Below are 19,450 nucleotides of genomic sequence, written 5' to 3'. Positions count from 1 at the left end.
TGTGTTTCTCGTTTCGTCTGTAAAATATGTGCGAGAACAGGAACATTGATTTCCAGTCGACTTCCTCCATCACTTACACAGTGACAGTATCTGATGGTGCGTTCACTGTCTGACGGAGGCTGAGCTCTGATCACATTCAGACAGAAATGATTCATCTTAATTTGGTGTTTGTTTGTTTTTAATTAATTAATTAATGTTGTCTTTTCAGAACTTTTATATGTGAATCATTTTCAGTGTGAAGGAACCGATCTGACAGGAACCCTGGCTGAGACACGATGTCCCCACATGAGCCGCAACAGAAACTTCCTGTCATACGTCATTTATCACATACAGTTATCATTTAAATATGAGCTTTTATAGTGTAAATAGAATAATTCACATTCCAAGGGTTTTATCTAGAACATAACCAGGAGGTTCTACCAAGAACCTAACATAAAGGGTTAAATCTAGAACCATCTGTGAAAGGTTTCACCTAGAACCCCCTGTGAGAGGTCCTGCAGAGAACTGTTCTATATTATGATACAAAGAACCCTTGAAAGAGTTCTTCAAGGATTTCAACGACTCTTGAAGAACTCCTTCAAAAAAAAGTTCTTTGGATGAAACAGGTTCTTAATGGAACCCTCAGTCTTACTGAGAACCCTTGACAAACCTTTTCTTCTGAAAAGTGTTCTTCAGAAGCAAACTGTTCTGGGTAGAACCACAGGCCTTCAAGAAGAACCCTTTTAGAACCCTTATTTCTAAGAGTGTAGCCTATGAAACATGAAGAGCTACATATTTGTTTTGATAATAGATCAATTCAATTTCATGATTGATCAAATTCTTAACAACCTGTTGAAGCTTTTCAACACTGATCAGAAACATGTTGACAGATCATTAATCAATAACTGAGGAGTGAGGACAGCGTCTGCGTGGACCAGGACTGAGGACAGCGTCTGCGTGGACCAGGACTGAGGACTGAGGACTGAGGACTGAGGACTGAGGACAGCGTCTGCGTGGACCAGGACCGACGACTGAGGACTGAGGACTGAGGACAGCGTCTGCGTGGACCAGGACTGAGGACTGAGGACTGAGGACAGCGTCTGCGTGGACCAGGACTGAGGACTGAGGAGTGAGGACAGCGTCTGTGTGGACCAGGACTGAGGACTGAGGACTGAGGACAGCGTCTGCGTGGACCAGGACTGAGGACTGAGGACTGAGGACAGCGTCTGCGTGGACCAGGACTGTCCTCAGATGAGATGAGCTCGTTGAACATTAAACTGGTGGCTGTGATCCTGGTGACGGTTCTGCTGCTCAGGTCAGTTTTCACACTGAAACTGTAAACGTGTCTCTGCTAACGTTCACCTGTTCTCTGTTCTTCAACAGAACGCTGCTGTCTTTGTGTTCTAGCTAAGAAGAAGAAGAACAAACAAGTCACATGACTCTAAATGTTTAACCACATCGTTCAGAGTAATTGATGATTAATTTAAATGTTGAGAAGTAATTGGTAGATGCAGGCTGGAGACGGTGTGAGACAGACAGGGAGTGTGGGAAAGTGGACATGTGTTGAAGTGATATGAAGTTTGTTTAGTCAGGAGACCTCAGAGGAGACAGACGTCCCCTCAGTCTTTACTGCAGTAGAGGCAAAAGAAGAAGAAGTACTGAAGTCTGTCTTTATGTTCTTACGTCTTTCTTATGGATAAATGTTATAACAGCATCAAAGCTGCCGTCAGAAGACACGAAACCGTCAAAATGTCAGAAAATGACGTCGTCCTCAGAAGCCAGAAAGAAAACAGAAAACATTCACATTTAAGAAGTTGAAATCTTTTTTTTCTTCAAAAATGACTCAAACTGATTAATTAATCCATTCTCAAAATAGTTGGTGATTAATCCAATAATTGATCAATAATCGCTGCAGCTCCTGGCTGATTAATGAATATTAAAAACATGAATATTGTTCTGTATTCATGAGGTTCCTTTCTGGACTGTCCTCTGACTGTCCTCTGACTGTCCTCTGACTGGACTCTGACTGGACTCAGACTGTCCTCTGACTGTCCTCTGACTGTCCTCTGACTGTCCTCTGACTGTCCTCAGACTGTCCTCTGACTGGACTCTGACTGTCCTCTGACTGTCCTCTGACTGTCCTCTGACTGGACTCTGACTGTCCTCTGACTGTCCTCTGACTGTCCTCTGACTGTCCTCAGAGCTCATAACTTAGGAAACATAAAATTGTCCTTACAGGTAAATTCATAGTTTGTGTGGCTCCGCCCCTATCGTGATGTCAGACCACAGTCCCATCAGTGACTCTCAGGTTAATGAAACAGTATCAGACAAAGGTGAAGGATGTGCAGCAGGAAGTCGTCTCTCACCTGAAGGGAGTCACACGTCCATATAAGGTCACATAAACCTGAAGCTGACAGGTGGAGATCAGACGCACAGAGAACCAGCTGTTCTTTATGTTCCACCTGATGTGAAGTCAGGTTCCTGGTTCCTGTTTCACAAAATGATACAACACAAATATTAGTATTAAGAACGTCAGTCAGACAGAACAGACAGGATCATTGATGTTTCCTGGTTCTACTGCAGAACAGTGAAGTGAGGCGTCAGGTTCTGTTTGAGCTTCGCGACTCGTCCGTACGATCAGCTGTTTGTGGTTTTCAGAGCGAGACTGAAAAAGTTTGATACTGTTCTCGACTTTAACATCGACAGATATCACGTCACAGCTGACTGTTGTCAATAATCTCCATATATCCATAAATATCCGTACTGAATATTTGAAACGCTTTCAGTACTCATTTTTCACAGTATTGATACAATCGTTTTCATTTTCCAATAATCTGTCAATGATTTTCTCAGTTCATTGATAAATTTCTCCTGTCACAGTCAGTCAGTTGAAAAACAGTTTGGACCTGTTGTTCAACTCTTTCCTGTAACAATTATTTTCTTATTATTATCGATTAATCTGTTGATCATTTTCTCTATTAATCGATCAGTTGTCCGGTCCGTGAAAATGTTCATCAGTGTTTCTCAAAGCCAAATTTCTCTCGTCTCATTTGATAATTTGTTGTCACATTATAACCTCCATATATCTGCCTTTAAATACAGACATTTTATGGCGCCGGTGTTGAGTCACATGTTTCAAGGACATTTAGAAAATGTTATTGATTATTGATATTTTTTTAAGGTATGATATTGAAATGATAAATTCCAGTGTGGTGACATCACAACTTCATGTGAAGATTAAAAATACAGAAGAACTTAAACAGAAAGTCAAATAACACAGACACAAATGCCTGCTGCCATGGCAACAGCAGCTGAGGCTGATGGGTATTGTAGTTTTTTTTAAAAAGTAACATGAACCTGTGCAGGGAGAGTCTGTGTTCAGTCGCATTCACAAGTTACATTAAAGAACCATCAGGAATATTGATTATTAGTGATTGATTGTGTTTCTGTTTGAACCCACAGAGTGCTGTATCACTACATCACCCAGTACCACAGGTAACTAACACACACACACACACACACACACACACACACACACACACACACCATCACCTGGTGTTAGCAATGGTGGAACAGTAATAAAATATCACATCAGTCACCTGTCTGTCAGTTAGTATCCGCATAGAAACTGTGTGTGTGTGTGTGTGTGTGTGTGTGTGTGTGTGTGTGTGTTTGTTTGTTGCAGTTTTATATTTGTGCAGAAGGAGATCACATCTGACGGCAGGTAAGTACACACGTTATATTTTGTCCTGGGTCAGGACTGACAGGCTTATATTCTCATGGACCCTCACACACAGCTGTTGCATACCTGCTCACCTGCTTCACCTGCTCACCTGTTTACCTGTTCACCTGCTCACCTGTTCACCGGCTCACCCGTTCACCTGCTCACCTGCTTCACCGCTCACCTGTTCACCTGTTCACCCGCTCACCTGTTCACCCGTTCACCTGTTCACCCGCTCACCTGTTCACCCATTCACCTGTTCACCTGTTCACCTGTTCACCCGCTCACCTGTTCACCCATTCACCTGTTTACCTGTTCACCTGTTCACCCATTCACCTGTTTACCTGTTCACCCGCTCACCGGCTCACCCGTTCACCTGTTCACCTGTTCACCCGCTCACCCGTTCACCTGTTCACCTGCTCACCTGCTCACCTGCTCAGCTGTTCTCCTCTTCAAAATTTACATTTTAACATCAAGTCAACCTAAAAAAGTGAATCTTTGTAAAGACGAGTTTTACACTAAATGAAATATGAAAACACCTCATTAGTTACAAATGTTCATGAACACAACACAAAGCAACACGACGTAACGTTTCCATACGTCCAGACGTCACTGGCTTCTCAATGTCTTAAAAATGGTAAAACTTGGTTTGATGCAGGAAATTTTTCTCTTTTTTTAAAAGCATGCGTTGACCAGACTACAAAAAAACCCAACGTGGAACCAATGAGCGACAGTACATCCTGAGCAACGTTATAAATTCAAATATGAATATGTTCTCAATCAACCCTAAAAATCCTAAAGAACCCTGATATCAACAATAAAACTTGAAAATTAAACTCTGCTTTAGTCTCTCCGGTCCGTTTCCATGTTGATACGGTCACTGTTTAATGACGTCAGTGTCGTCATGGAAACACTTGATCATATTTCATCACTGTTTATTTATTCAAATGAGCTGTAACACTCAGGACTGAAACGTGTTGAGGTGTGTGTGTTGTGTCAGGTGAAACTTCTCACAAATCAACATCACAATAAGTCCAGAAGGCCTCGTCGGGTCTTTGGTCCACGTCCTGGACAGAACGGCACAGAGAAGGATGTTGACGTGGGACATCGTTTCTTTCTGTCTGGACCAGATGATCCTGTTTCCTGTAAATGTGTGTCTCTTCTGAGCGTCTCTCTCTCTCTCTGACCTGCAGATCTGCTGAAGGTCATTTTAATTCTAATCATTATAGTCCTGGGTTCCACCTGGTGGCTCCTGATCAGTAAGTACCTTCATCTCCATCATCCTCAATCAAACCAGATCAGACTGGATCATTTTCTCAGGTCACTTTTCATACAGAGCAGGTTTGGAGTCTGGGGCTGCAACTATTGATTATTTTAATGGTCGATTCGTGTGTCGATCATTTTCTCAGTTAATCGATTAATTAATCCTGTCACATTCTTGTTGAAAAATAGATCATGGCCAAATTCCCTTACAGTTTCCTGTCAGTTAATCAATCGATCAATCAAGAAAATAATCAACAGATTAATCGATAAGAAAAAAAATAATTGTTAGTTGCAGCCTAAGAATCTAAAGAAATAGTTTGTGTCTTTGAGCTCTGCAACCAAAGTTTTTCCTGTAATGATTAATCTTTAATCTAGGCCTGTGCGGTTTACCGTTTCGTACCGAAAACTAGTCTTTATTTTTGTTATGATATGAATTTTTCATATACCGCCATACCGGTGAATAACCCAAACAACGTCCGGAACGTGCACGGCGGGAAAATGTTTCAGCGGGGACCCATTTCACTGCTGCACACCAACACCACAGGCGTGCTGGCTTGAGCGTGTGCACTAGGGATGTTCCTGGCGACTAATTTCTTTGTTGATTAAACACAAAATTTAATTTAGAATAGTCGACTAGTCTAACAATAAGAAAACACTTAGAAAGCCGTTAAAATTTAGCAGAATTTATTAATTTATAATGTTAAACACTGTCCGAAAAAAATACTGTGTGTATTAAGAGCCATTTGAAGCCGTTAGTCACAGTCTACAATCAACAAATCGTACTTTAAATGCCGCTACTTTGCGCTGTGCAACACAAACCTACACATTAATGTACAAAACATGACAACAACTCAACAAACGCTTCACCTTTTCAGACTGAAGAGGGTCACAGTGTCTGCAGGTAAAGGACCCAGAGCTAACGTTAGCTTCCAGCCTGACACGCAGTGTGGCTAACGTTAGCTGTCAGCCTGACACGCAGTGTGGCTAACGTTAGCTGTCAGCCTGACACGCAGTGTGGCTAACGTTAGCCGCCAGCCTGACACGCAGTGTGGCTAACGTTAGCCGCCAGCCTGACACGCAGTGTGGCTAACGTTAGCCGTCAGCCTGACACGCAGTGTGGCTAACGTTAGCAGTGCTAACAGCAGCAGCAGCTCCGCTTGCAGGTTTATGTCTGTGTCTGTGTTTAATGTGGTCACGTTTCTCCAGTCGAGTGAAAATATATCAACTTATTCTGTCACAGTCTACATTCATCTGTCCGACTTCGCTGATGTAAACATCCGGATTTTCCACGGCGATCAGTTCATACGCGCTGGGCGAGTCATGTGATGGTAACCATACTTTGAAGGGGTCATGCTTTTACCTGTGTGGACATGATCCAGTCCTTATGACAGTAAAATGTTCTGTTTAAAGACCATCAACTGCAGTAATTATTGTCTCATTAGAAGAAAATGTGCGTAAGAACTGTTGCATAAAAAAAAATACTGTGAAACCGATACAATGTTTAAAAAAAACGTGATATGAAAATTTTGTCATACCGCCCAGCCCTATTTTAATCATCACTTGATTATTTGTTTGGTCAAGAAAATGTGAAAGTCCAAGATGAGAAACCAGAAAATCTTGACATTCTCTCGGTCAGGTCTGGTTTCATCGTTTCTGTCTGGTCACGTCTTTAAACTTCTCGTTTTGTTCAGTCTTTTAGTTTTTTTTCTTTGTCATGTTGACGTTGTTTTTGCTGTGGTACATCTTTTAAGTCCTTTTTATCCTGTTATGTCTTTTATGTCATTTTTGTCTTTTTAGGTCTTTTATGTTGTTTTTGTCTTGTTTCATCTTTTATATTGTTTTAGTTTTTTTTAGGTGTTTTAATTCATTGTTGTCTTATGTTGTGTTTTTCTGTGATTTGTGTCTTGTTAGTTTTAATAAGGCACAAAAAGAGGATGAACCATCAGGATGTAGGGATGGAATGAACAATGCAGCATCTTTTGCTAACAGTGCTAACAGTGCTAACAGTTCTACACTCATTAGTCAGTCAGCCAAAGTCAGAGACACATCATGTCCTTTTGACTGAGTAGAAAAGGTGAGGAGCCTTTTTTCTGATGAGGTGTTTCCTCAAAAGTATGGAAGCAGCGCAGCTTTGTTAGTGGTCGTTCTCACTGCTGTTCAAACAACTGACTTGCAGGCAGGCTGCCATAACTCTGATTGTCTGGTATCAGAAGACTATGAAAGAGCTAACAGTGCTAACGGTGCTAACGGTGCTAACAACACTTCATACTGTTGTTGTGTTTGTGTTTCAGTCTTCAGTACAAACAGCCCAGCATTGTGAAGGGGTGAGTATCACTCACTGTTGTTCCTTGTGTTGATGTTGTTGATATTTGTTTGTTACTGATGTCAGTCTTTGTCTTTAATTGTAGTCGTACTGATGTGGTGACGGTGACGCCCTGGCTGGCTCCTGTCGTCTGGGAGGGAACCTTTGACCCGGTTGTAGTTGACAGCATCTACAAACCACAGAACATCAGCATCGCAGCTACTGTGTTCGCTGTTGGAAAGTAAGTATGATCACAACCCTGTGGTTTCCACGCCGCCCTGAATGCAGCAGTTTGACCTTTGACCTTCTGGACAGATACACCATGTTCCTGAAAGACTTCTTGGAGACAGCAGAGCAACACTTCTTCGTTGGTTTCAATGTGCACATATATGTGTTCACCGACCGGCCGCAGGACGTGCCCCAAGTCAAAATGGCCGCCGGCAGAGAGGTAAACAGATACTGTCACTAAACGAAGCCAGTGCAGGTTCAACAGAACTTGTCTACCTTTTGGAGTTTTGGTTTCTTTTGTTTTTGTAGTTTTTTTTTACAGTAAGAAGAACAGTTTTTCTGCATGTTTGACATCAGTGACTCATCGTCCTCGTCCTTGTCCAGCTGGTGGTGCGTTTGGTGCCCAGTTCGAGCCGTTGGCAGGAGATTTCTGCTCGAAGGATGGAGATCATCCAGAATCTGATCGAGGAGAAGCTTCATACCCACGACTACATCTTCTGTCTGGACGTTGACTCAAAGTTCCACGGCCGCTGGGGGACTGAGTCACTGGGTGGACTGGTCGCTGTGGTTCATCCAGGTTAGTAGACATCAACGGCCCTCCGGCACCAAACTCCACCATCCTAAACCAGTCTGAAGTTCAGAAGAACCTCATGCATCCCTGCCCTTCTCAGTGTGTTTGCTGACATATTTGTCAAATTCAGTAGGTTTGGTTATTTGGAAACTTCGTACTTTTAAGGTGACTGACTGAATCCCATCAGCACTACTGAGCTGTGATTCATGTTCAGTCAGTTGGAGCCAAATTTGTGAGTGAATGCAGGTGAGAGAGTAACTTGATAGACATGACAACAAGTGCCAGCGAGTCAGGACAACTGCTGGGTAGCACTAGTTAACATCTGACTTATCCTCACTCTAAACTGGTTATTGATTCAATAGAATTAGATTGTTTGACTGTTTGGTCTAGAAGATTTTAGGAAACTGTGAAAATGACCCGAGGCCTGAGATGATGTCTGACAAAGTCCTCACAGGGAAGAATGGATCAGAGTTTCTGTTGGTTTTTCTGTCAGTCGAATTATTCAAAGTGTTGTTAACCATCAGCTTGTAATGAGGGACCTCTGTTGTCAGGAGAACGTGTTCTTTGTATGTTCTGGGACTATGTTCTAAGGCGGAGGGATACTCACAGGTAGTCGGGTGTAATTTCTGAAATAATCCCAGTTTTAACTGACTTTCTTGAGTTGATCCCTAAATCTTTCTGTGATCTGTTGAAAGGTAAAGTTTGGCTCTAACCTGAACATGCTGCTCTACCTGTCCAGGTGAAGTCTACGTTGTTACACCAATTACAATAGACCTCACGTTCAGGTGTATTCCTTGTGTTGTTCCTATCTGTGTGTCTGCAGGTTACTACTGGGACGACCGCAGTAAGTTCCCCTACGAGCGCAGGCCTGAGTCCAGAGCCTACATCGCTCCTGGAGAGGGTGACTTCTACTACTGTGGGGGGGCGTTTGGAGGCCTCATGCAGGAAGTCCACCAGCTCGCCAAAACCTGCCGTGACAACTTCGAGGCTGACGCCAAAATTAACATCGAGGCAGCCTGGCAGGAGGAGAGTCACCTGAACAGGTACAACCCCAATTTCAGAAAAGTTTGGACGCTGTGTAAAACATTCAGTTGAAAACAGGAAGCTGATGACTGACTGTTACCTGCAACATGTTCCACCTTCCAAACACGTTGTTTCAGGATCCAGTTTCTCTCTGTGATCCATCATCTTTTCTTCTGACACTCAGTCAGTGTTTGTGAACTGAGACACTAACTGTTGAAGTTTTAAAGGTCAATTCTGTCTCATTCTTTCTTGATATTCGTCTTCAGCTGATCAACAGTCCACAGTCTCTGTTGTCCTGTTTTGTGCTTCATAATGCACCACACATTTTCAATGGGAGACACGTCTGGACTGCAGGTCCAGGTCAGTCTAGGACCTGAACTGTTTTACTATGAAGACACGCTGTTGGAACACGTCCACAATGTGTCTCAGCATCGTCTCTCTGAAATAATCAGGGACGTCTCTGAAGAAGACGTCAGTGATGGCAGCATGTGTCTCTCTGAATCCGTCCATACCATCACAGCTGCTGTCTGTTGAAGTCAGTGCTGGGGACAATCTGATTGGTCCTTTTCCTCTTTAGCCCGGAGGACACGACGTCCATGATTAGTGAAAACAGTCTGAGATGTGGACTCGTCAGACCACAGGACACTTAGCGTCAGTCCATCTCAGATGAGCTCAGGCCCAGTATTTTCAGCTGTTTGGTTTTTGGTGGGTTGTAGGTAGATTCACCTGAACAGGTGTTGACCTTCGTGTTTTCTAACGACTCTACTTCCTGTTCAGGTACATGTGGATAAACAAGCCCAGTAAGGTGCTGTCACCTGAGTACCTGTGGCAGGACTTCAAATCCAGAAACCGTGAGGTTCAAATCATCAGATTCTCTGGAGTCGTCAAGAACTATGCTGCGATCCGACCCAACGTCTGAGAGTCCAGACCAGACAGAACCGGAACAGCTGAAACCCCAAAGTAATGCTTCAAAAGGGTTAGTGGGAACCTGGATAAACCTCACCACACTTTTGGAACTGGTTCACACCAGTCTCTGACACCTGAGGTCAGGTAGTCCTTCGCTAAATAGCTAAAAGACATTTTAGACAGCCACAGCCCGTTCTACCCGCTGTCTAGACTCAGGAACTTTACCTACTGTAGAATCTCTACTGAGCATGTGCAACTCTTACTTACATCACAAGAACTACCAGGCTGTGACACCAGATTAATACGAGATGGAAGACGTTCCATGATTTACTTGATTATCTCTCTTATCGATCTCTGTTTTCTTATAACCTACACTCAGCACTGCGCCTGAATGCATCCTGTGTTACACTTCATTTTAGATAAGACACTGAACACAACCATGCTGTAAATGAGGACAGTGTTAGCAGGCTAACAAGAAATACCCATCATAAACAAAGGGCTAGTCATGCTAACATTAACTGGCTAACTGTTATCGGCATTCCCACAACACCAAAACACGCTAACTGCAATTCAACTGAAGAAAAAAGGAAAAAAAGAACCTTTTGACTTTTAATTTAGAAAAATATTATTATGCTATAGATTTGTATTTCCATGAAAACAGTGTATACATGAAATCCAGCAAGGGAGCTAGCTACAAGCTAACATTAGCTAAAGCTTAAATTAACTTTAAGCCCCACATGCATGTGCACCTATACAGTAGAGCTGCAACAGTTAATCAAATAATCAATTATTAAATTAATCGCTAATTGTTTTGATGATTGTTTACTCGTTTTGAGTCATTTATAAGGAAAACAGGCAGAATTCTGCGTTTCAAACTTCTTAAATGTAAATATTTTCTGGTTTCTTTATGAGGACGTCCATCTTTTTTTCTGATAGTGGGAAAAATGACGGATAATGAAAAATATCATTACTGGAAATACTTGAAAGGCAGTATGAATGTTTTCATTAGGACAAAGGGAAAATTATTTTAGCACTTAGCACACCAACTGAGCGCACCTTCTAACACCATTCACCATATTCACACGTCACTATATTTTTATTATTTTACCTCTTCAGCTGATCAATCATGCAATGTATCAATCAATCAAAGAGGAAATTGCATCTACATTTCATTATGCAACCTTGTGAATGGTGACACCTTGTATTGTTAGCTAGGAAGTGTTTGAATGCTAACGTCAGCTGTTGTCTCACATTAGCTAACGTGATATTAAATCTTGAACGCGGCGTTTTTGTTGCCAGGAACACTTCCTGGAGTTCTTCAGAAAAGATCCATGACAGCTAACCGTTAGCATACTGACACATTCCTGCAGAAAGAGCTTTAGAACGCAGACGATTGATTGACACATACAACCAATCAGTGTTGAGTTCAGGTACATGGTTTATTTTTGTACGCGCTGAAAACAAGTTTAAGAGTAGAATTATTTGATTGCGGTGAAAATCAGATTCATTCAGATTCAGATTCATAAAATATATAATAATTGGGGGTGTAATGATTGACTCATGTATCCGATGCATCAGACTTTCATGTGTTAGATACGAGTGAATAGATAAAAAGATGAACGTGAATCAGAAACAAATCGATGCAGCTCTAACGTATCCATACGTCTCATTAGGACGCACATATGTTTCACTTTTGGCGTCAGTGAGCTGCCGCTGTAACTTTCCTCTGTTTTCTCTCTCCTCCTGTCTCTGCACCGCTCTCACTGGACGCCTGCTGCCGCGATCACACAAAACAAGCGCTCCCTCCTCCCTCTCCTGTGTCTCATTTGTTCAAAACAGACGGCGACAGAAGTGTCATTGTACCACCAGACTTTCATAATGTGCAAGTGTAGAATAGGTTTGTTTTATAAGAAAGATGAGAAACTCTGCTGTATTATTTTTTCGATGTTGATCAACCAGAGGGTGAAAAGTTGATCCACTTTTTAATGACAGCGCCCTCATTTGCATATTATGAAACTGAAGTGTATAAAGAAATGTAAAGAAAAAAATACAGGAGTGAATTAGTTTGATGAAGCTTTGAGTCATTTTATGCCTTTTTTTTATTTTTAGTTTTGGTCTTCCATAAACTGAGATAAAATGACAACGTTACAGTTTTTATGTTACAGAGAAAACATGTTAATAACATGTTAATAACATGTTATTAACATGTTACTACTGATGTTATTAACATGTTACTGTGCTGGCCTTTGGGCAGTGTAATGAGCTAATGTTCTGTTTAAATGTTCACTTATCAATACATTAGATCTTGTCTGTTTCATACGTCCACAACATGAAGCTTTGTTTGTTGTTGTTGTTGTTGTTGTTGTTGTTTGGTTACAAGCCAAAGTTTCTGGATTTTCTTAATAACTTGTGCACCTAACTATAAAACTCAGGTGACCGACACTCAAAGCTGTGCCTGAACACATCCTGCGTTACACTGATAAATGCTGAAAATCCAAAAACAAACGAGATCAAACATGTTAATGAGTCGTGTTTACAGATGCAGGTCCAGCTGTTTCCCAAAATGTTGAACTGTTCCTTTAAAGAGTTGAATATTAAAACTCGTCTTCCTAAAGACGCAGGTTGTTTTCACTTCATTACCTAATTTCCACTTTATCATGTCTTTAACATTTTGATATTGTTACATATTTTATGTCGTGTTACGTCTTTTAAGTCTTTGTTTTTGTCTTTTTATGTCGGCCGTTTCTTTTTCATCATTTTTGTCTCATTACGTAGTTTTCTTTTCGTCTCATTATGCCTTTTATGTCACGTCTCGTCTTCTCGTTTCATCTTTTTAAATCTTTGATGTCATTTTGTAAAGCTAAAGTAACGAGCGTGTTTAGAAAACGCGAGGAGTAGAAAGTTCACGTTTGTTTTCAAATGTCAGAAAAAGAAATAATAATAATAATAAGTAACGTATAGATTCCTGAAAGTATTTTTACTTAGTTACTTTCCACCTGGGCAGCGTGGTGGTGTAGTGGTCAGCACTGTTGCCTCACAGCAAGAAGGTCCTGAGTTCAAGTCCTTTTTGTGTGCAGTTTGCGTGTTCTCCCCGTGTGTGCGTGGGTTCTCTCCAGGTTCTCCAGCTTCCTCCCACAGTCCAAACACATGCAGTATAATAATAAGGTGTGAGTGTGAGTGGTTGTCTGTCTCTGTGTGTCAGTCCTGCGATGAACTGGAGACTTGTCCAGGAGGTAACCCGCCTCTCACCCAGTCTCACCTGGGATAGACTCCACCCCCCCGCGACCCGTCAGGGATACGCGGTTACAGACGATGAATGAATGAATGAATGAATGAATGAATACTTTCCACCTCTGGTTCTACTTGAGGTTTTTTGGTGAATATTCAGAATGTGATGAACTCATTTGTATCACGTGTCTCACTGAGTCAGAGAGCTTCCATTTATTCAAACCCGTGACATCACTTCCTGTCTGTCTTCCTCTTTGCTGTGTGTTAAATAGTTTTTATAAAGTTTACTGGTGACTTTCTGATTGGCTGGACGTGGTCACATGTTCAGATGAATTTTGAGTTGCACTGATGGTGTTTGAACGTGGCGAGCGGCTCCCCCTGCTGGCAACAACACACACTGCAACTGCTCAAAGTCATCCAACTTTATTTAAACTGTCAAACAGTGACAGCTGAAAGATTCACTGAGGCGTCAATTAAAATTCGTTGCTGCTGTTTATCATAGAGAACCAATCAGAATGCAGGAAGAAGACGAGAAGAGTCCAGATGTGCATTCAGGTTTTAAAGACGCTGTTCATCTTCTCCATCAGCTGGTTGATCACCTGCTGCATCTTGTCCTGAGTGACGGTTGCTTTGACAAGCAAGAAGCCCTGCGCACAGAACAACAACACAAACAATTCTGTTTACACAGAACATTTAAAAACAACAAACTTTGGACAGAGAGATTAAATACTGAACACAGGAAGGAGCCAATTAAAACACAGAGGAGGTTTAAATTAATAGAATATTTAGATCAAATAAAAACACAAACAACAACATGAAAGATAAACAAATAACAACCAGAATGAGGTCAGGTGTGTTTTTACCATCAGAACTAAGAATAAAAAAAAGACTTTTTCCTCAGAACTGTAAACAAACAAACAAACAAACAAAATATTCAAACTACTTTCACCAAACCTCTGACTCCTGACAAACAATTCTGTCAGATCAGGGACACACACACACACACACACACACACACACACACACACACGGCTGATCAGTCTTCACACAACAACATTAAAACATGGAGAACACAGTGTTCTGCACACGGAGCTGCAGGAGAACTTTCTAATGTGTTTAAATTCATTTTGAATTCTCAAAAATATGTGAAAATCTCTATATACATTCATATATTATATATATTTATACAGACTCACATCATGATAGTCGATCTGAGTGATGTCCAGTCCTTCAGGTAGAGGAACCTCCACCCCTTTATCAAACTTCTCTAAACACACACACACACACACACACACACACACACACACACACACACACACAGTTAAAGACATACATGGTGTGTGTTTCTATACATTTGTCTGTCCATATTCTTCTTCTGGCAGCTAGAGGTGGACAGAGACGTCCTCATCTGTCTCTGTATTCAGTGGGTGTGGTTTATATATAAATATGTATATAAATATTGCAGTTATACTGTATATATAGATATATTGTATTTGTTGTGTAGTCTTTTAATACTTACGCTCAATCTTACTCTCAACATGATCCTTAGATATTTTAAGAAATAAGTTAACAATCAACTTCTAAACAGAAACACACACAGTTATTATTATTATTATTATTATTATTATTATTATTATTATTATTATTATTATTATCATTGTGGTTGTTGTTGTTGTTGTTGTTACCACAAATTTTCTCCTGTTGCCTTTGATTTCACATCTGAAAAATAAACAAAAAAAGACTGAAGGGAAGTGATAGTGTGTAAAGTCAGACAGTTCTGTCCTGTTCTGCCTGTGGGAGCAGGTGTGTGTGTGTGTGTGTGTGTGTGTGTGTGTGTGTGTGTGTGTGTGTGTGTGTGTGTGTGTGTGTGTGTGTGTGTGTGTGTGTGTGTGTGTGTGTGTGTGTGTCTTTACTTGACATTTTGAGAGAGAAGAATCAGTCGTTTTCCTCTGATATCGACCTTTATATCAATGTGACACGTCTGCAGGAGAAAAATCAATGATTCCATACGATATAATATGATAATGATTCAATAATGATCAGATTTGATCTGTTTACCACAGGCAGAGCTGGTTTGTGTCTTTTAGCTACCGACGTCACTCCAGCGTTCACGTCAACAGAGACTCCGCTCTGACGGATGGTGACAGTCGGGACGTCAGTGAGCTCCGCCTCCACAGGACCCTTCAGGTGTAAAAAACAAACATCATCAGTCACGAGTTTATTTTAAAAAGACAGATGTCAGGTGTTTTTATCCTCCACTGAAATAAAAGAAGCTGAGTGTGTGATCTGCACCGACTCACTGATCGAACAGTCATCGATCGATTAGAGGAAAAAATATTGCCAGATTCATCACTAGTTAAAAAAGCAGGTTTCACATGTTTGGACTTATTTTTCAATCAACAAGGTCGTGATGGAATCAATCAATGAATTTAGAATCTTGTTTTTATGATTGGAGGAGAACACGGTGGTTCTGAGAGCAGCTGCTTTCAGAGACAGTTTGTTTCTTCTTACCTTCGACAGTCCCAGAAGTTTCAGAACTCCATTAACTATCCAGTTTTTCTGCTGAGGACGAGGAGTATCTTTTATTTTCAATCATAATCTGATACAAACAAACAAACAGCTGTCTGAGGAAATCACTGAAGCTTTTGTGAAGAATGAGTCTGATCCCGATCTGATAGTTATTTCTTAATGAATTCAGTGTCACTGTTTACTGCTCTTTCTCCTGCAGCTGCATCACAGCTGGATTAGCTAACTGCTAATTAGCTAACACATTTCCTGCTGCTTCACATTACTACACTTCAACAGGCTTTTATTGTGAAGGAAACTGTGACTGTGGTTGTGTTAAACCAGCTGCTGTTGCATCTGAAGGGTTATGAGTTTAACTGATGGTTCTCTTGTCAGGCTGTGATGGTTTGTTGGTTCTCACCTCTGGAAACTGCAGCTTTGGTTTTGACTTGTAGAGCGACGAGGCGACGTTCTGCAGGATGGAGTCAAAAACTTTCACTTCAGCCATCCGGTCACGTTCTGTGATACGTTGATCTTTCCCTGTTAGAGCCCTGAAACACGCAGACACACACACATTAACACTGTCTCCCCTGATTTGACTCATCAGTCAAAGACGCCTCTGATTCTTCCAGTTGATCAGTCTTTCTTTTCTTTGTCAGTCAGTGTGAATCACACTTTCAGGATAAAACAGACAGAAGCTACAAAAACACACAGAACATTTACATGAGGAATTCAAGGGAATCATACATATAGTTTTATATTAAAAAATCATCCTGGTGACCAACATGTTGTGTCTGTTGACTGATGAGAGAAGATAAACGAGTGGTCAGTAAACAAGTTTCAGTTTGTTCACAGATCAATGCAACATCATGACAGACTGTAAACTTTACAAACTCTAAATCACCACAAACCACAAAACTAACAGTGATGGAAGCAGAGAAGAGTGATAGAAACAGAATGCAGCCGACACGCCGCCGGACGCTTCACCAGAGCGCACCGCGGAGCGCAGGACAGCCGACGCGCCGTCAGATGCTTCACCAGAGCGCACCGCGGAGCGCAGGACAGCCGACGCACCAGGACGCTTCACCAGAGCGCACCGCGGAGCGCAGGACAGCCGACGCACCAGGACGCTTCACCAGAGCGCACCGCATAGCGCAGGACAGCCGACGTGCCGTCGGACGCTTCACCAGAGCGCACCGCGGAGCGCAGGACAGCCGACTCGCCGTCGGACGCTTCACCAGAGCGCACCGCGGAGCGCAGGACTGCCGACGCGCCGTCGGACGCTTCACCAGAGCGCACCGCGGAGCGCAGGACAGCCGACGCGCCGTCGGACGCTTCACCAGAGCGCACCGCGGAGCGCAGGACAGCCGACGCGCCGTCGGACGCTTCACCAGAGCGCACCGCGGAGCGCAGGACAGCCGACGCGCCGTCGGACGCTTCACCAGAGCGCACCGCGGAGCGCAGGACAGCCGACGCTTGTTTTTGTCTCTGACAGGCTGAGATTGTTGTTGTTAGTGTCTGACATCATTAAGGAAAGGATCACTGCAGTCAGAGAGATTTTTTTAAAGAGGAAGAGACGTTTGGTTTAAACAGAAACAGCTGATTTATTGATCTCAACAAACTCAACAGAATCCTTCATCATCATCATCAGCTTCATCAAACTTTACAGAAACTAAATAAAACTCAACAAAAACATCGTGGTTCATCTTTCCACTGTCCAACAATCATCAACTCTGGTTTGGTCCAAATAAATCCTAAATTCACAGCGTAAAGGAGCGCGGAGCGTGGAGCGCAGAGCGTGGAGCGCAGAGCGTGGAGCGCAGGTGATGCTGGACAACAGCTGATTTTATAACTGAACTACAGGAGGATGAAGACTTTAAATGTCTCTGACTGTGAGAAAATCTGATGTTTTCACATCACAGATGATGCAGAAAGACACTGAAACACATGTAAGTTTTAATCCAAAAGAAACAGAAACAACCAACAGAAAGCTGCAGCAGTTAATCTATTGAATTAATCTGCAGCTATATTGATAATCAAATAACATTTTGAGTCATTTTTTAATTTAAAAAAGTCTAATTTCTCTGATTTCAGCTTCTTACATGTGAATATTTTCTGGTTATTTTCTTCTTAAAAGTGAATATTTTTAAGTTGAGAACAAAATGAGACATTTGGACTTTGATCAATATTTTATGACATTTAATGGCTCAAACAACTTATTGATCAGTGGAAAAATTATTGCCAGATTGATCACTAGTTGAAAAATAGGACCAACTGTTTTCATCTGTTTTTGTTATGAAGGGGAGACACAGGAGAGAGAGGAAGGAGCGCTTGTTTTGTGTGACCATGGCAGCAGGTGTCCAGTGAGAGCGGTGCAGGTAAACACAGGAAAGAGAAAGCAGAGCAGCAGCTCCCTGATGACAACAATCAAACTTATGAGATGGATCAATACTTTAGTGCTGCATCGATTTGTTTACAATTCATGTTCATCTTTTTACACATGAATGTCTGAGTGAATCATTACACTCCTAATTACTTTAATATTAAGATACTTGGATTACATTACTGATTACATTCAGGGAAGTAACCCTGTCAGAGTTACACTTTGCCTCATTGTGACAACAGCATTTTTCCAAACAAATCAATCAATCATTCGATTAATGTAGAAAATAATTGTCGGATTAATCAGATTGAGTTTTACTGCAGAGATCTGACCTGGTGTCACGTTCAGTTCTGTCTCCTGTCTCTCTGTCAACGTGTTTCCTCAATAAAGGTTTCATGCAGTTTGACAAACGGAGCAGAGGAGAGACGCTGTGTTTACCTGCTGCTGTCACAGGTGAAGACGACGATCACCTGACCTGTGTCACCTGTGGAGGCTGCAGCAGGAAGTGGAGTGAAGAGGGCGGGGCTTCAGGGCTCCACAGCTCAATCAAAAGCTGCTGCCAGACAAGTTAATGTCTTTACTTTTATAAGACTGCAGTTTGAGAGTTTGAGAACACAGAGACGTTCTCCACAAACATCGCCTGTGTGACTCAGGACAGACAGAAACCAAAAACCACCAAAAGAGACATTTTTGGAGCCACAACTTTTAAAATTCAATATTTTCCCTGAAGGTTCGTCCTTGATTTTGCTGAATTTTTTCCACAGTCTTTTATTTATTTGGTGACCCAAAGAAAATGTCCTGTGACCCACCTGTGGGTCACGACCCAGTGTTTGGGAATGACTCGTCTCTGAGACAGAAGAACATGTAGTTTCAGCCAATGCTTAGAGAACTAAGGGCCTGAATTTCAAAATAAAAGTTCTGAACAGGTTAATGAATCCACTGTGTGTCTGCAGCAACTCCAGGTCATAATTAATCAATGATCAATTAATCTATTGTTAAGAATCTGATCAATCACATAACATTTCATTGATCTTTTATCAAATAAACGTGTGAAACGTGGTTCTTTGTATGTTCCACAGGCTACACTCTTAGAAATAAGGGTTCCAAAAGGATTCAGAACAATTTGCTTCTGAAGAACCCTTTTTGGAAGAAGGGTTTGTCAAGGGTTCTTTGTAGGACTATGGGTTCCATTAAGAACCTTTTTCATCCAAAGAACCTTTTTCAGAAGAAAGAGTTCTTCAAGGATTGTTGAAATCCTTGAAGATCAAGGGTTCTTTTATCAAGGGTTCTTTGTACCATAATATAGAACAGTTCTCTGCAGAACCTCTCACAGGGGGTTCT

The 19,450-nt window shown here is 41.7% G+C and overlaps 2 protein-coding genes across 5 annotated transcripts; one reads left to right on the top strand and one right to left on the bottom strand.

Annotated features, from left to right (window-relative positions):
• Positions 1-1,025: 1,025 nt before the first annotated feature.
• LOC146308917 (globoside alpha-1,3-N-acetylgalactosaminyltransferase 1-like) lies at positions 1,026-12,312 on the top strand. 2 transcript variants are annotated; one of them, XM_084743646.1, is made up of 10 exons: positions 1,026-1,294; positions 3,442-3,474; positions 3,665-3,703; positions 4,894-4,959; positions 7,255-7,287; positions 7,372-7,506; positions 7,581-7,713; positions 7,878-8,070; positions 8,888-9,107; positions 9,865-12,312. In XM_084743646.1, exons 1-10 carry the CDS (start codon positions 1,236-1,238, stop codon positions 10,004-10,006), a joined length of 1,053 nt encoding a protein of 350 aa, XP_084599772.1. In that variant the 5' UTR covers positions 1,026-1,235; the 3' UTR covers positions 10,007-12,312. The 2 variants fall into 2 exon arrangements, with proteins under 2 accessions (XP_084599772.1, XP_084599773.1); XM_084743647.1 differs by lacking the exon at positions 4,894-4,959.
• Positions 12,313-12,732: 420 nt separating this feature from the next.
• LOC146308916 (uncharacterized) lies at positions 12,733-18,696 on the bottom strand. 3 transcript variants are annotated; one of them, XM_084743650.1, is made up of 9 exons: positions 18,442-18,694; positions 16,148-16,277; positions 15,733-15,780; positions 15,280-15,402; positions 15,135-15,202; positions 14,907-14,940; positions 14,741-14,801; positions 14,418-14,488; positions 12,733-13,868 (listed from the first exon to the last, which is right to left on the bottom strand). In XM_084743650.1, the coding sequence occupies exons 1-9, from the start codon at positions 18,504-18,506 to the stop codon at positions 13,773-13,775; spliced, it is 696 nt and encodes a 231-aa protein (XP_084599776.1). In that variant the 5' UTR covers positions 18,507-18,694; the 3' UTR covers positions 12,733-13,772. The 3 variants fall into 3 exon arrangements, with proteins under 3 accessions (XP_084599776.1, XP_084599775.1, XP_084599777.1); XM_084743649.1 differs by having other exon boundaries at positions 15,733-15,783; positions 18,442-18,692; XM_084743651.1 differs by lacking the exon at positions 15,733-15,780 and having other exon boundaries at positions 18,442-18,696.
• Positions 18,697-19,450: the final 754 nt, after the last annotated feature.

This window comes from Lutjanus erythropterus, chromosome 19, assembly GCF_056507025.1.
Source record: "Lutjanus erythropterus isolate fLutEry1 chromosome 19, fLutEry1.hap2, whole genome shotgun sequence".
Classification (NCBI taxonomy): domain Eukaryota; kingdom Metazoa; phylum Chordata; class Actinopteri; order Lutjaniformes; family Lutjanidae; genus Lutjanus; species Lutjanus erythropterus.
This window is presented reverse-complemented; position numbering and strand designations above follow the sequence as displayed.

What these genes read in the sequence shown, in the direction of transcription:
- LOC146308917 (XM_084743646.1), top strand. Translation starts at nt 1,236, where the DNA reads ATGAGCTCGTTGAACATTAAACTGGTGGCTGTGATCCTGGTGACGGTT. An exon ending in GAGATCACATCTGACGGCAG is followed by an intron (nt 3,704 to 4,893) that starts GTAAGTACACAC and finishes TCTGACCTGCAG; the next exon opens with ATCTGCTGAAGGTCATTTTA. An exon ending in CAGCCCAGCATTGTGAAGGG is followed by an intron (nt 7,288 to 7,371) that starts GTGAGTATCACT and finishes CTTTAATTGTAG; the next exon opens with TCGTACTGATGTGGTGACGG.
- LOC146308916 (XM_084743649.1), bottom strand. Translation starts at nt 18,506, where the DNA reads ATGAAACCTTTATTGAGGAAACACGTTGACAGAGAGACAGGAGACAGA. An exon ending in ACAAACCAGCTCTGCCTGTG is followed by an intron (nt 15,203 to 15,279) that starts GTAAACAGATCA and finishes TTTCTCCTGCAG; the next exon opens with ACGTGTCACATTGATATAAA. An exon ending in CTCAGATCGACTATCATGAT is followed by an intron (nt 13,869 to 14,417) that starts GTGAGTCTGTAT and finishes TTCTGTGCGCAG; the next exon opens with GGCTTCTTGCTTGTCAAAGC.